A 15,191-nucleotide genomic window follows, 5' to 3' on the forward strand; every position below is an offset into this window, starting at 1 on the left:
TTATATCACCTTATTTAAAGTACTTTATTTTCATTCCTCTTTTATATTATGGACTAAGTGGCTTCCCAGTATCTCGTGATAAAGAGTCCTGCGAAACAGTAAAGGAAGTAACTAACTAGTCAAGTCAGAGTCGGCATTTTTTCCAGAAGTTAGGATCCTACTACGAAAGGATTTTGTCCAGTCTGATTTACAGGCACTCCTTACTTGGGGGTGGGGACTGATAGCCCTTGGTGTGTTTTTCAAGTTGACCTGGGCCTTTGTTGGATAACTACTTAGCACAGGAGAGTTCCTTTCATCAAATAGAATTGTGAAGAAGCTGGGCAGTGGTGGCGCACGCCTTTAGTCCCAGCGCTTGGGAGGCAGAGGCAGGAGTATTTCTGAGTTCAGAGGCCAGCCAGGGCTACACAGAGAAACCCTGTCTCTAAAAAAAAAAAAAAAAACAAAAACAAAACTGTGAAGAAAATGGTGTTTTCCCCAGAGAACTTGTTTGTGTCTCCTCTCGGTTAACTTTTATTTATCTTGTGTGGTAACCTGTAATTTTGTTAAGTCTTACAGGTAAGCCTTTGGGTGACCTCTCTCAGGCTGGAGCCCTACTGAGCTCCAGTGTGGATTGAGTCAGTTAACCTCACTGTAATTGTGACATCCAAGGTATAAACCAAGAGGCGGCTGCATCCAGTTAGTGTTTCCGTTTGACTTCCCAATAATTTTAGGATCTGCTCCTACAGAAGCATATCTATGACTGGGAAGTATCCCCCTGGAGTCTTAAACTCTTAGAAAGATTTAGGAGCCTTTTAAGGATTTTTTTTTTTTTAACTCAGCTTCTAAATAAACAGGGTTACCAGTTAGTAGCCACATACAGTGTATTTGAGCTTACAGCTTAGGCTGTGAGTGGCTTCTCCTTGCAGAGCTCCACCAGTTCAGAGGATCACACACCGCTCTAGCCATAGGTGGATTGCCAGTGGGAGAAAGAGTTGGCTTCGTGGCCTGCTCGTGCTCTGGTATGCCCTTGGGTATGTGCCTTTGTACACGTGTGTTCCATGGTTTCTTCCACCTGGTGGTCTAGTCTGTCTTATAATAGGTTTAAAGGTTTATTCATTTTTAATTGTGTGTCTGTGTGCTTAGTGTTGAAACCTAAGGAAGCCACAGTGTCAGATTCCCTGGAGCTGTCTGTGTAAGGGGTGGTGAGCCACTTGATGTGGGGTCTGGTCACTTGTAAGAGTAGTACAGGTTCTTCACTGCCGAGCCGTCTCCATCCCCCCATTTAAGTTCAGCCAATGCACTGCTGCCCGCCAGCGAGCTAGCTGCCAGTCTGCACATCTGATGCTTCTCCGTGAGGCAGGGATGATACTTAACAATCTTCTGGGTGGAAAGTGTCAAAAACTACTCATACAGTCCTCATAGGAAGCAAGCACTGGGAATGGTAAATGAGAAAGGATGCGTTCTGGTCTTGTTTCCTTGTCACTCTTGCTTTAGTGAGACTTCTGGTGATTGTAGTTCAGTGGAGATTTTGTGTACGTCGGCCATGTATTTCCTGTTGTCTTCAGCACACACAGTACCAGGTTTACAGCAATACTGTAAAATAGTCAGCGTTACTTCCCACATGGTCCTGTGAACACACTGCCCTTCCTGAGCAAGGAAGCCTTGCAGGAAGGCTGTAACAGAGACAAGCTGTACAGCCATCCGCTAGTCAGCCCTTTTAGCTAGTTTCTTTTTTTTTTTTTTTAAAGATTTACTTATTATTAATCTAAGTACACTGTAGCTGTTTCAAACATACCAAAAGAGGGCATCAGATCTCATTACGGATGGTTGTAAGCCACCATGTGGTTGCTGGGATTTGAACTCAGGACCTCTGGAAAAGCAGTCAGTACTCTTAACCTCTGAGCCATCTCTCCAGCCCATAGCTAGTTTCTTAAAGGTTTGGTTTTAATGTATTTGTATGTGCGCTCACGCATATGTATGTGTTTGAGCATGTGCACATGTGTACATGCATTTTGTATGATGTGTTTGTGAGTTCACATGGGGAGGTCAAAAAAACAGCTTGTGGAGAATGCCACTTTTATGTAGGCTCTGAGAATCACATTTTAGTCTTCAGGTTTGAGCATCAAGCACCTTTAACAGCTGAGCCATTTCTTGGGCTAAAAGAGAGTTATTATTTACCTTTAAAAAAAAAAAGTGGAGGGGGGAGAGAGGGAGGGAGGGAGGGCCAGACTCTGTGTAGTTCTAGCTCCGTGGAATTTTGTAGATCAGATTGACCTCAAACTCTGCCTGCCTCCTGGGTGCTGTGATTAAAGGCATGTACCACCATGCTTAGTCCGCCCAATTTTTTTAACAATGTGACTTTTAGATTTTGTTTGCCAAGCTACTCAATAGAAAGCCACACTGTAAGAAAATGGTTTTCCCCCAGACATTAAATTGGCAACTGAGGCAGCTGAAATGAAGGTGAGAATGGTTATGGTAAAGGCCCTGTCCTGGGGTCATGGCAGTGACCCTCGTCTCAGAGTCAGGGTGAATGACTGCAAAGTTCCTGCACAAAGACATGTCAGGCTTCTGAAGCGAATTTGTGTCACTGTAGAATTGTTGCCCTAGAACCGTGAGGCCTGCCTTCCGAGACCACAGGCTCGATAACACTCACCTCCGTTAGCATCCAGATTCAAAGCTAATTGGGGTATGACTCCTTTGAACATAAATACTGCTTCTGGACTGCTTCCTGCAATGGCAGTGTACACAACAGCTTTTAAAGATGGCGTGACCCACTGCCTGTCTGGCCCTGTCCAGGACATTCTGTGACTAGAACTATATTTATCTCTCCTCTTGGGAAAACTTAAAAAAAAAGACTGACCTGTTAAGGTTTTATTCTGTAACTGAAGACCGTTTGTGATGAAGACCCATGGGGGGTGGGGCTTGGCATTGAGGGGGATGGATTAGGCTGCTTTTTGTGTTGACAGACCTATTTTAGTCTTTAATGAGAAAATCTGGGGCCTGTGTAGAAATGCAAATTCCGAGGCTGGAGAAAGATAGCTCAGCCATTAAAGGCTAGGCTCACAATAAAAAAGAAAAGAAAAGAAATAGGTATGAAGTCTATATTGAACTGAGGGTTATGTTTCATAGCTCTGACTTCAAAGCTTTGGCATAAGCAGACATTTAAGGTTTTACTTCATAATGTGAAAGAGCATATTGTTGACTTCTGAAGCAAAATTATGTTGCTGAAGATTAGATTGTAGAAATAGAACTTGTGAATTGAGATAATCGATTATTCTTTATAGTAGATGTAACTTTAAAAAAAAACAAAAGTGGCCGGGCAGTGGTGGCGCACACCTTTAATCCCAGCACTTGGGAGGCAGAGGCAGGAGGATTTCTGAGTTTGAGGCCAGCCTGGTCTACAGAGTGAGTTCCAGGACAGGTAGTATTGGTTCTGGTTGGCTTTATAGAGCCAGGGGTCAAATAGACTTGATAGCCTGTCATTGCCACTCTGGCAGATTTGGTCAGTGCAGCCAAAGCACCAGGAAGAGAATGGTATTAGAATCACAAGAAATTTTTCTTCTGTGTTAGGGAGGAATTTTTAGTTGTTTTGAGTAGACCTTTTCCATTCTTAAGGAAATGTAATGAAATGTAAACCTAATCTAGGCTGTTAAAAATAACTTATATAAGGACTGGGAGATGGCTCAGCAGTTAGGAGCACTTGCTACTCTTGCAGAGGAGACTTGAGTTTATTTCCAAAACCCACACGACAGCTCACAACTGTAACTCTGGTTCCAGGACACCCGGTGCCTTCTTGTGACCTCCTCAAGCACTAAGCACACATGTGCACAGACATACATGCAGGCAAAACACTCGTAAACAGAATACTTCAAAAAAACACTTCTTAGAGTAACTTATATGAAAACACCTTTTTTCTCATACTATTATTAGTATTTAAATGTTACCTTTTCCTGAACGTTACTTTTCAAGTCTGACTTTTTTTAAATGGTCATATTAACCTTGGGAAGAAGATCTGCATAATATGGATTGTTCCTTCCTAGGAAGAGAGCTCAAGGTTGGACTTGATAACAGTTATGCATTGACCATTCACAGACTTTAAGTGAAGTGATGTCATCTGTCACTGATTATGATGAAAACTGGTGTTCACCTAATTACAGACTAGCGGGAAACATTTTATTTGAATTGCTCACAAAATACTGATGGGGATCTGGGCAAAGTACTTGTCATGAGGACCTGAGCTAGGACCCCCAGCACGCACATAAAAAGCTAGATATGGGGAGCTAGGGACAGAGTCTTAGGGCTTGCCTGGCCAGACAACCTAGCCAAATGGAGGGCTCCAGCTTCAGTGAGAGACTTTGTCTCAAAACTAATATGGAGACCAGTAAGGACACCTGAGGGCACCTCTTCCAGATGTGCAGGTTGACTGTGTGAGCAGTCGTTTGGGACACCTGATGGTACCCTCTTCTAGATGTGCAGGTTAGCTGTGTGAGCAGTCATTTGGAGGTTTGTCTTTATGGCAAGTATCAGTATGCCATTCCTTCCATTGTGTGGCTGTAGGAGGGCAGCTGCTTACATAGTTAGCACTTTTTGAGATCTGTTTTGAAGCTTTTTAAATGTTGCGTTTTTAGGCACACATTGTAATACACACCTGTGCCTGCACCCAGAAGACTGAGGGGGGTGGGCTGTGAGTGTAAAGTCAGCCTGGGATAGATGCATGGTGAGACTGTCTCAGCAGAAGCAAAGAAGGCAGTGTTTTCACAGAGAAGAAAGACACTGGTCCATAGCTTGCTTTTAGAGCTTAGCAGTTAAGAGCAGTGACTGTTTGAGGTCTCGAAGACCTAGATTCGATTTTCAGTGCCTACCTAGCAGCTCGACTATCTGCTCCAGTTCTGTGCCCTCTTCTGTCTTCCTCAGGAACACACAGACATATATACAGGCAAAACAACTCTGCACATTACAGACAGGTAGCTATTGAAGCTATTCTTTCCCCCATTTATTTTATATACAAGCTTGGGAAATGTGTTGCAAGATACACTGTGAAACCCAAGATTGTGTTATTTACTGGAAAAACCTGTTTCTAGCTGGGATGTGACTCAGCCTTAGCACACACCTTCAATCCAAGAGCTTTCTGTTTGTTGTAAACAGGACTAAATAAAGTCAACCATAGGTCAAAAGGCAGAGCAAGCATCCAGTTGATGGGGAATAAACATAGGGAAAAAACAGTAAGGAAGTCAAGAGGACAGATAAAGAGACACATACAGGAAGCAGAAGGGAGGGACATTCAGTTTGAGGAGTTTGTGGAGAAAGGGAGCTTTTTCCTGAAGAGGAAGGTCACCTGGGTGTTTTCTCTGCTTCTCTGATCTTGCAGGCTTCACCCCAGCATCTGGTGCCTGAGCCTTCATTGGTAAAATCAAATGACTGGGATTTTGTTTAAAACAAAGATGGGGCTGGAGAGATGGCTCAGCAGTGAAGAGCACTGTCTGCTCTTCCAGAGGTTCTGGGTTCAATTCCCAGCAACCACATGGTGGCTCATAACCATCCAAACTGGGATCTGATGCCTTCTTCTGGCATGCAGGGGCACATGCAGATATACACGTACAGGAGAGCAGTCATTCATATACATAAAATAAATTAAATGTCTAAGAAAATAACAGAAATATATGAGAACAATAACATACATTTTCTTTTGGACACAGTTTTCTCTAACAACCATTAACTTACCTTATTTGTTTGTGGTTTGTTTTGTTTGTGAGTTAGGATCTCACAACGTAGCCGAGGCAGGCCTATAACTCACTTTACAAGCTAGACTGGTCTCCTGAGTGCTGGGAATGAGGGCATGCATGTGCAGCCATGCCTTGCTGGAGACCCATCTTTGTATGATATTTTATGTGGAGTGATGGGGTGTTTGTGGTGCTTTGTTTACATTAAAGCCCCCTAGGGTTAGCATCCTACAACATTTACATTTATCTTGGTCACTGTACACATGCATAACTTGTTTTTAAGCAGCGATGTTGCTTGGCATTTAGACACTTGCTGTTGTTAAACTCAGGGTTAATCTCCTTGTTGGAAAGGGGAGGGGAGTTGTCTAGAGCTGTGTCTCGATTGTTAGAGTGCTTGCTTCCCCTGCAGGCCGGGGTCTGGCTCAGCCTCCAGCTCCTCATGTTGGAGGCGGGGGATCAGAGGTTTAAGGTTATTCTCAGCTGTATGCTGAGTTGGAAGCTAGCCCGTCTATTAGACCAAACTCAGAAAAGAAGAAACAGAAAGTAAGGCCTACTAACGGCGTAGGAAGAGAGCTTATATTAACTACAACGTTTTGGTTGAGCTGGGCTTGCTATGTGGCCAGATCCCCCTGCTTCAGCCCTGAGTGCTGGGGTGTAGCAGCCATGTATACCATGCTTGACAGTCCTTTAGAATTTTTAATTTTTTAGATTTTTATGTATTTGAGTGTTGTGCCTATATGTATGCCTGTGTGTCATGTGTGTGCCTAATCCCTGTAGAGATCATTGGAGCCCTGGAACTGGAGTTGCAGACAGTGTGAGCCACCATGGAGATGATAGAGACTGAGCCCGAGTCCTCTGCAAGGATCAGCAAGTGCTTTTAACACTGAGCCAGCTCTCTAGCCCCGCTGTAGACTTTTAAAACTCCATCTAAGATGATTTGTTTCAGAGGTTGTTTTTTTTGCTTTCTATGAATTTGCCTAGAGTGTTAGAGATAACTGCTATAGCAGTTCATTCATGTGTAGAAGGGAAAGACTGTGTGTGTGCAGTCAAAGGCAAGGAACATAGCCTTGAGGTATGTTACAGCAGTAGATCCCTGTTGGCCGCTAAAGGGGTGACAGTAAGTACACACTTAGACCCAGGACTGCTTCGTACAGAGATGAAGGCAAAGGACAGCTGGCGGACGTCATATTCCCAGCTGTAGTTCTGGCTACCAACTTCTATCTCTACCACCTATGGGGGTTTTTTGTTTTGGTTTTCGTTTTGTTTTTTGAGATAGGGTTTCTCAGTGTAGACCTGGCTGCCCTGGAACTCACTCTCTAGACCAAGCTGGCCTCAAATTTACAGAGATCTGCCTGCCTCTGCCTCCCCAGTGCTGGGATTAAAGGTGTGCCATCACTGCCCAGCTGTCAACTGTGGTCTTAAGTCACAATCCACATTACAACTTTAAATCTGGTCTTATCTGTGTCCTGGAAATCATCAATTTCTGTTGCTGTATCATGGTAAAAACTGGATAATTACATTCTTAGAACTGCATCTGACTCCTTTTGTGCATATGTTGTAAGTCTATACATAATTCTCAGGTATTTTTACTACATTGAGTAACTATCAGTCTATAACTGCCTCCCTGGCTTGTTAATTAAAATAAACCTTCATTTAACATTACGCATGCATGTGTGCACACATACAAGTAATTTCAGTAATGTGGTAATGAGAACATAGTTTGCCACACAACAGAGAATCAACCCTTGGAGAAATTTAGTTGAGGAGGGAAATAAACAGCTGTTTTTATTTTACACACAGGAAAGATAATGCCTTCATGCTCTAGAGATGCAGGTTCTAGACACCTAGTCTAAAGAAAGGCATAAAGATCTTAGGTTACACACTTCCATTAGCACCATGAAGAAAATCTCTGCTTCCTTTCCCTCTAACTAATCATAGCCCAGCCAGTAGAGAGTCTGTGCTCCACTGTCCTCAGCTCTCAGGGAGTCACTGGGCTGACCTAAGCAGCTTTTGAATGAAAAGTTGGAGACCCAGGCTTGTGAATTTTGCAGAAGTAAGAGGTTAGAGCTCTTGTCAAAATTGTTAACTTGTCAACTTGTTAACTTGTTAGGCCAGGCTGAGGGCACAGTAACTTGGTTATTTTACAATGCTTTTGTAATTGCTAACCTTCTGTGTTTGTATTTGCCTAAGGGAAGGTGCATGCCACAGCATGAGTGTGGAGGGCGGAGGGCAGCTTTCAGGTGTCCCTTCTCTCCCACTCTGCATCCTGGGCTTCACATCAGCTCCTCAGGATTGGAGGCACGTGCCTCAGTCCTGAGCCAGCTCTCTAGCTCCAGAGCTTAGCCTACTGCAATTTTGTTTTTCTAGTCAATATCCTAAATCAGTATCTTGTTACTACAGTAGAACATTCAGTTGCTAGAAAATAAGTTTGGAGTTAGTAGAAATACCTGTCTTTAGAAAATGGAGGGCTGGAGAGATGGCTCAGCGGTTAAGAGCACTGACTGCTCTTCAGAAGGTCCTGAGTTCAAATCCCAGCAACCACATGGTGGCTCACAGCCATCCGTAAAGAGATCTGACATCCTCTTCTGGTGTGTCTGAAGGCAGCTATTTACACATACTTACATATAATAAATAAATACATCTAAAAAAAAAAAAGAAAGAAAGAAAAAAGAAAATGGAACCATGTACCAAACAGTTGTTCGTGCCTGTAATCTAGTCACCCCTTTGGAGGCAAGGAGCTCAGAAAGGAGTTTAAGGTCATCCTCCACTCCGCAGTGTGAGGGCACTGGGTAGCCCGTTTCCTCTTTCTGACTGACAGCTGCTGCAGGAATTTGGTTGCTTTCGGTCTGGCTTCCCCGGCCTGCCTTGCTTAGTGCTTGCAGGCCGGTGTGACTTGGCTGCATGCTTTGTTCTGTGACACACATGCCACAGCAAGATGGTATGGGCATTAGTTACTGACCAGTGTGCCTCCTGCAACACACTCAGTGACCTGGTGCGTTTGTTTTGTTTTTAGCTTTGTTTGTTTGTTTGTTTTTAAATTTAACTGATCATGTGGGTTTGTGACTTGGCATTTTCCCTCATATTTCAAACACACTTGAGTATTGTCATTAAAGACCTAGCATTCCATTCTCCGGACAGACTGTGTTTATTTTTTTAAGAATCTCGAAGAGGAGTTGCCTTTTTCAGTATTGTTGTATTACATCAGCTCATGGCTTAATGGGCATGTGGGTAGTTTGTACTTTTCTCCTAGCCCCTGCTGCACCTCCAGGGGCCTGCGTTCAGTTCCCGGTGCTCATGTCAGGCTCCTCCCAACCACCTATACCTGCAGCTCCGGGGATTAGGTGTCCTAGTCTGCTTCCGCTGCACCCAGACACAAGGGCACACAGACACCAATAAATACACAGTAAAAGTAAAGTCTTTCAGCAGAAGAACAGTGCGGCCATGGGTGGTTAAAACAGATGTCATCCCGATCCCGACTAGCATCTCATAAGGGCTCCACGTTCCCTTCATCTTTCCAGTCTCTGATACTATAGCTCTAAGTCGGCCTACTTCTTTGTATGCTATTGGCGTGTGTTATACTTCCAAGTGGTTTCCCCCAGATTTTTTTTCAGTAAGTAAGAAATGCTGTTAAATTTTGTAACTGAATCTTTTTATTTTCCTTTTCTAACAGGCTAAGGAAATTTTAACAAAAGAATCAAATGTACAGGAGGTTCGCTGTCCTGTTACTGTCTGTGGAGATGTGCATGGCCAATTCCATGACCTTATGGAACTCTTCAGAATTGGTGGGAAATCACCAGACACAAACTATCTATTCATGGGGGACTACGTAGACAGAGGATATTATTCTGTGGAGACTGTGACTCTTCTTGTAGCATTAAAGGTATGGTTGATGAATGTAGGGTGGGGGTGAACTTCAAAGGAGGCCAAAGGCAAAGGAGCGTCATTGCGGCGTGCATCATCAAGTTCATGTGCTTGGCCTTAAATAATAGTTGGCTTTACATCTTTTACAGATGGAAGTCCGTACCTTAATCCTTCTATCCATTTCTGATAATGGATAGCTCCTGGTTTTCCATAGCTGAACTCTGTGAATTATATTTGGTTTAATTACTTACCATCCTTCATATGGAATCATTAAAGAAGTCTGTTTAGTTCCTGGCATGAAAAGCCCATTGTTCCTGTGCCCTCCTGTTTTTCCTGCCCTGCACTCCACACTTCTGCCTTCAAGGTCTGCCTTCACCCTGCTTAGGCTGCCAGATGGATCTCAGTTCCTGTCTGTTCTGTCCTGCTGCTTCCTTGTTCCCAGAGGCCTCTCTGATTCCATACAGTCGTGAGAGTCAAATTGATTGAACGCTGCATGCGCCTCTCCTGTAGTCTATCCGGCTTTACCTCCTACAAGTCACAGAAGTGTCTCCCCTCAAAGAATTGTTTTATTTGTGCTCCAGGCTTTCTTCTCTGGTTTCCCCACAAGGTTACTCTGGCTGCTTCCTTCTCACTACTCCTGTGCAGACTCAACAAATGCTTAGGACTTCTTGATTTCAGAAAACTGCATGTTCATAATGAGATGTCTATAGTAGGGGACCCAAGTCTAAGCATAAAATCCACTTGTTTTATTTATATATATACACCATACATATCTGTTCTTAAATTTAATTTTAAAATGGACAAAAGAACCATTAAAGAAATGGATGTGAGGTTAAAACTAACACAGTACCGGAGAGACATGATTATACCGTGGTTTCTCTTCCTTGTCTTTCAGGTGCGCTATCCAGAGCGCATCACAATATTGCGAGGAAATCATGAAAGCCGGCAGATCACACAAGTATATGGCTTTTATGATGAGTGCCTACGGAAGTATGGAAATGCCAACGTGTGGAAGTACTTTACAGATCTCTTTGATTATCTTCCACTTACAGCTTTAGTAGATGGACAGGTGCGCATGTGTGTTGTGTCTTGCAAGAAGAGCTTAAATGTGGGGAAACAGTCACTATTAGGAATTCGAGATCTGAATTTACAAGTTAGAGAAAAGTTTCTTTGGCTTATTTTGTTTACTACAGTGCTGCAGAGTTGAACCTGGGGGCTTGGTGTCAGGTGCTAAGCAAGTGTGCTACCCCTGGGCTACAGCCATGATTTGCTTGGTTTGGTGGCAGTAGTTGTTTTTTGGGTTTTATGTATGCCTGTTTTGGAGAAAGTCTCACTAAATTGCTTAGGCTCAGACTCCCAGCACAACTTGATACTGTAATTCACCTGCCTTTGTTCCCAAGTAGCTGGGGTTCTAGGCTCAGTCACCAAGTCCCACTTTACCTAGCTGTAAAGAAGATACGTGCCGTAATGTGTGCTTTTTAAACTTAGAAAACTATAAATAAATACTTAGGTCTTTGGTGTATAAATTGTCAGTAACAAAAGATATTATTGGAAATTGGGCCCATATTACTATGTTTCCTGGTTATCATTAGTAACTTTTTATTCCTATCTATTTTCATGGTAACAAGTATCATTACATCTTTTTTATCAAGGGATTCTATTTCCGGCATTGTAAGTTTGGAAGCATATGTAAGACATTATACAGGTTCCTGTTTCAGTATTTAGAAGCTTCACAGTGAACTGATTCAAATTCCTATATAAACACAGAAGAAAACTTCAGGGTTAGTGGCCCTTTAATCTCTGCACTTGGGCAGCAGAGACAGCTGGGTCTCTGAGTTCAAGGCCACCCTGAACAGAGTGAGGCCCAGGACCGACGGGGTCTGCATAGCGTTCTGGAAGGTGCAACAGATACTCTTTGGCTTGCTAGTCTGAGTATAATTTATTTATAACCGTCCGTTTTCCCAGCCATGAGTTTGCGTGCTGCAGCATTTAAGATGACAGTACTCTGTCTATACTCGCTAACTTGAATGAAAGAGTAAATTTAGAAGTTGTTAAATTTTAATTAAAAAATTTCAAGTATTAGTCTTTATTAGCCTTAAAGAACAAATTAATTTAGAAATGTAATATTAATAGTGTTGGTGGTACATCTGATTTAAAAACTTGGTACATGCATTGGTAGAACTCTTACGTATTTCTTATACAACCCAGACTCACCAGTCTTTACTGTTTTTGAAATATTTATAAGAAACAAAACAGCCAGCATACACACACCATTGTGACAGGTTATCATTTATGAAATGTTATTACTGGAAGACACAAAAACCTCAGAAATCAAGTAGATAAAACAAATAGTACAGAGTCCTAGAGGGAAGTGACAAGCTTAGGTCATACAGTGTTCAGTATTTTGGTACCTGACAAACCAGATCTAAACATTGTATGTGCACGTGTATAAACGAGCACGTGGGGCTGGAGGTTGCTGAGACAGGATTTCTCACTGAACCTGGAGCTCACGATTCAGGTAGCCAGCCTGGCCAGAGACGCCCTTCTGTCTCCACTGAGCTTCCATGCAGTGCTGTCTGTTGAGCCTGGCTTTTTACATAGGTGCTGGGTGCAAATGCCTGTATGGCAAACACTTGACTAGCTGAGCCATCTAGCACCAGACCGCTTTGTTGTTGTTTTGGTTTCGGGGATTTTTTTTTTTTCTTTTTTTTTTTTTTTTTTTTTTTTTTTTTTTTTTTTTTTACATTTACAGGGGAGTGAAGGAGGTTGGCCTACATCAAAATGAAGTTGTCAGGCTTTATAGCATGTGCTAAGTCTTTAAGAAACATGGGGCTTAGGAGAAAAAATGGAAAAGCTCAAAACCTCACAGATAGACATGATGTACATGTCTGTAATCCCAGCACTCAGGATTATACAGCTTCTGTCTCCAAAACCGAAAGATAAAACTGAAGCCTTATGCTTAATTTATATAAGTTCAGTTGCCAACCAGATACAGCAAGCACAGGAAGATAAAGTGAAACCAATTTTTGGGGGGTGGGGAGTTTCTATATCTGTGATCTAAAATTCAGTTAAGAACTATATAGTGCTAATCTTTTTAGAAAATGTATTAACTATCTACTTTATTAGGGAAACATTAGAAACCTCATCAGTCAGGAGAAAAGGCTGATGTGGTCATATACAGATCCATTCAGGAGCTTTGGGCAGAATTGTTGCCCAGTTCTGGGTATAGACATTAGCTCATGCATTGACCCTGTCAAGGAACAAATAAACTGTTCACTAAAATATTCATTATTCTCCTTGATTCATAGTCTGGTCCTTGAATAATCAGAGGATAGTCCTGAGAAAAAAATTGTAAAAGGCTTGTATTATCCCAGTTTATGTTGGAAGCCCTGTAAGGTACACTATAGTAAAGGGAACTGAAGACAACTGGGGAGGGCGGAGCGGGGCGGGACCAACATGTTCTTCCTAATTTGTAAACACATAAAGTGCTTGTTTTGCAAGCATGGAGACTGGTGTTGAGATGCCTAAGCCATGGAGGGCCTAGCGCCCACCTGTGATCCCTCTCCTAATGATGGCATTCCCTTCCCAGAGCCAGCTAGCTGTCTAACCGCAGCAGCAAGCTTTGGCTTCAAGTAAGAGACCCTGCCTTGCTGAGTAAGGTGGAGTGATCAAAGACATCCAATACCAACCTTAGTCCTGCACATAGATGTGTACCCACTAACATATAGACCTGCCATATACAGGCAAACTACATACAGTTAGCAGGGTGTGCAGGAGAGATGACTGACTCAGTAAAGTGTAAGGAGAGAAAGAACCCCAAAGTTGCCCCGACCTCCATTAGATGTGCTCTACACATCATACAGTAATGAGAAAATAAAGAATTAAAGGTGATAACTATGTAGGGAAAGTAGACGTAAATGTAGTTATGTGCTCAGTAAATCTGAGGAAAACCAAAAAACCTATTGTAATCAGTAGGATGTTAATGTTGTGAAAGAAACAAAGTTTTAGGCATCAGGAGTGTGACCGCAAACACAGTGACAGTGATGAGCATCCTATGCAGCAGCAGCAGCAGCAGCACTGCATAGGCACCAGACTGCAGCTCAGTAGAGCATGCAGAAGGCCCTCACATCCTGAGTACCTCAAGACAGGGAGAGAGGAAGGACCGTCAGCACTGGGACCACTATGGAGGTTACAAGACAGGGAGAGAGGAAGGACTGTCAGCAGTGGGACCACTGGAGGTTACAAGACAGAGAGAGAGAGGAAGGACCATCAGCACTGGGGCTACTGTGGAGGTTACTGTGGTGACTGCTCGGCCTTGCTCTGTAGTTGTCAAACCTTTCAGTTAGTAATACCATTTGGGAATAGAAAAGGCTGTCAAGACTAACATTTGTAACCATTACTTACTGTTCATTAATTTAGTAAACATTTTCTTCTCAATTTAAAAACAGATATTCTGCCTCCACGGTGGCCTCTCTCCATCCATAGATACACTGGATCACATAAGAGCCCTGGATCGCTTACAAGAAGTTCCACATGAGGTGAATTTGGCAGTTACTTCATTTGTTTTGATTTTAATGGGAAAAAGTGTAATCACATGTGGAAGGGTAACTCAGCATCATAACTCATAGTGCACACGTGTTTTTTTTTCTCCTTGTCCAGGGCCCAATGTGTGATCTCTTATGGTCAGATCCAGATGACCGTGGAGGCTGGGGCATTTCTCCACGCGGTGCTGGCTACACATTTGGACAAGACATTTCTGAAACATTTAACCATGCCAACGGTCTCACACTGGTGTCTCGTGCTCACCAGCTTGTAATGGAAGTATGTACTTTCCCTGCAGAATTCCCTGATCTTGTGGTGTCTGCATCTATAATAAGTCTTTTCACAGCTTAGTGTAGGAACCACATCCAGATCTCCATGTATATTCTGTCAAAGCCACTGTGTGTTGTAATCTGTGTTTCAGTCTTTCTTTTCCATTGGTATACTCCTACTCTCTCAAACCCTTGGCTCAGATGATTGTAACGATGTTTTAAGTTTTGTAGTGTGTATAGTTTAATCCAAGTTACCCATGGAAGTATTTTTTCAGATTTTATATGATCTTGACATTTTGAAATATCTTTTATATAAGATATATCTTTTATATCATTTTATATAAGAAATATCTTTCTAAATCTGGGCATGGTGGGTGCTTGTAATCCCAGTATCTGGGAGACCAAAACAAGAGGTCATGAGTTTCATGCCATCTAGACTACAAGGAAATACTCTTAAATAAAATACCTTCAGCAGCGGCTAGAGATGATCCGCAGTTAAGAGCACATGACTGTTTCGGAAAGTGCTCAGTAGAGACGATCATCACAGGCTGCTTCTGAGGGACGCTGAGGGCTGTGCTTGCTGTGGCCTTCCACTTTACCAAGGAGCTTTGTTGGTTATATTCAGTGGCCACTCAGTTAAGGTGGCAACTGCTGGATTTCTCCTGTTGTTAGTGTTGTCCCTACTAAAGGAATAAATGAGAGCAAAGCCCTTCTAACCAGCAAGTAGTGGCTTTAAGAAGGTGGAACAGGCTGGGTGGTGGTGGTGCACGCCTTTAATCCCAGCATTTGGGAGGCAGAGGCAGGTGGATTTCTGAGTTCG

At 42.8% G+C, this 15,191-nt stretch overlaps 1 protein-coding gene across 1 annotated transcript in view; it reads left to right on the forward strand.

Moving 5' to 3' along the window:
• The window catches only part of Ppp2cb (protein phosphatase 2 catalytic subunit beta), a gene marked incomplete at its 3' end in the record, with an annotated part of 19,292 nt that overhangs the window by 984 nt on the left and 3,117 nt on the right, over nt 1-15,191 (forward strand). The window contains exons 2-5 of the mRNA XM_031391232.1: nt 9,370-9,579; nt 10,456-10,629; nt 14,009-14,098; nt 14,220-14,381. Coding sequence (XP_031247092.1) covers nt 9,370-9,579; nt 10,456-10,629; nt 14,009-14,098; nt 14,220-14,381 — 636 coding nt within the window. The remainder of the gene's footprint in view (nt 1-9,369; nt 9,580-10,455; nt 10,630-14,008; nt 14,099-14,219; nt 14,382-15,191) is intronic.

This window comes from Mastomys coucha, unplaced genomic scaffold, assembly GCF_008632895.1.
Source record: "Mastomys coucha isolate ucsf_1 unplaced genomic scaffold, UCSF_Mcou_1 pScaffold22, whole genome shotgun sequence".
NCBI classification, from domain to species: Eukaryota; Metazoa; Chordata; class Mammalia; order Rodentia; family Muridae; genus Mastomys; species Mastomys coucha.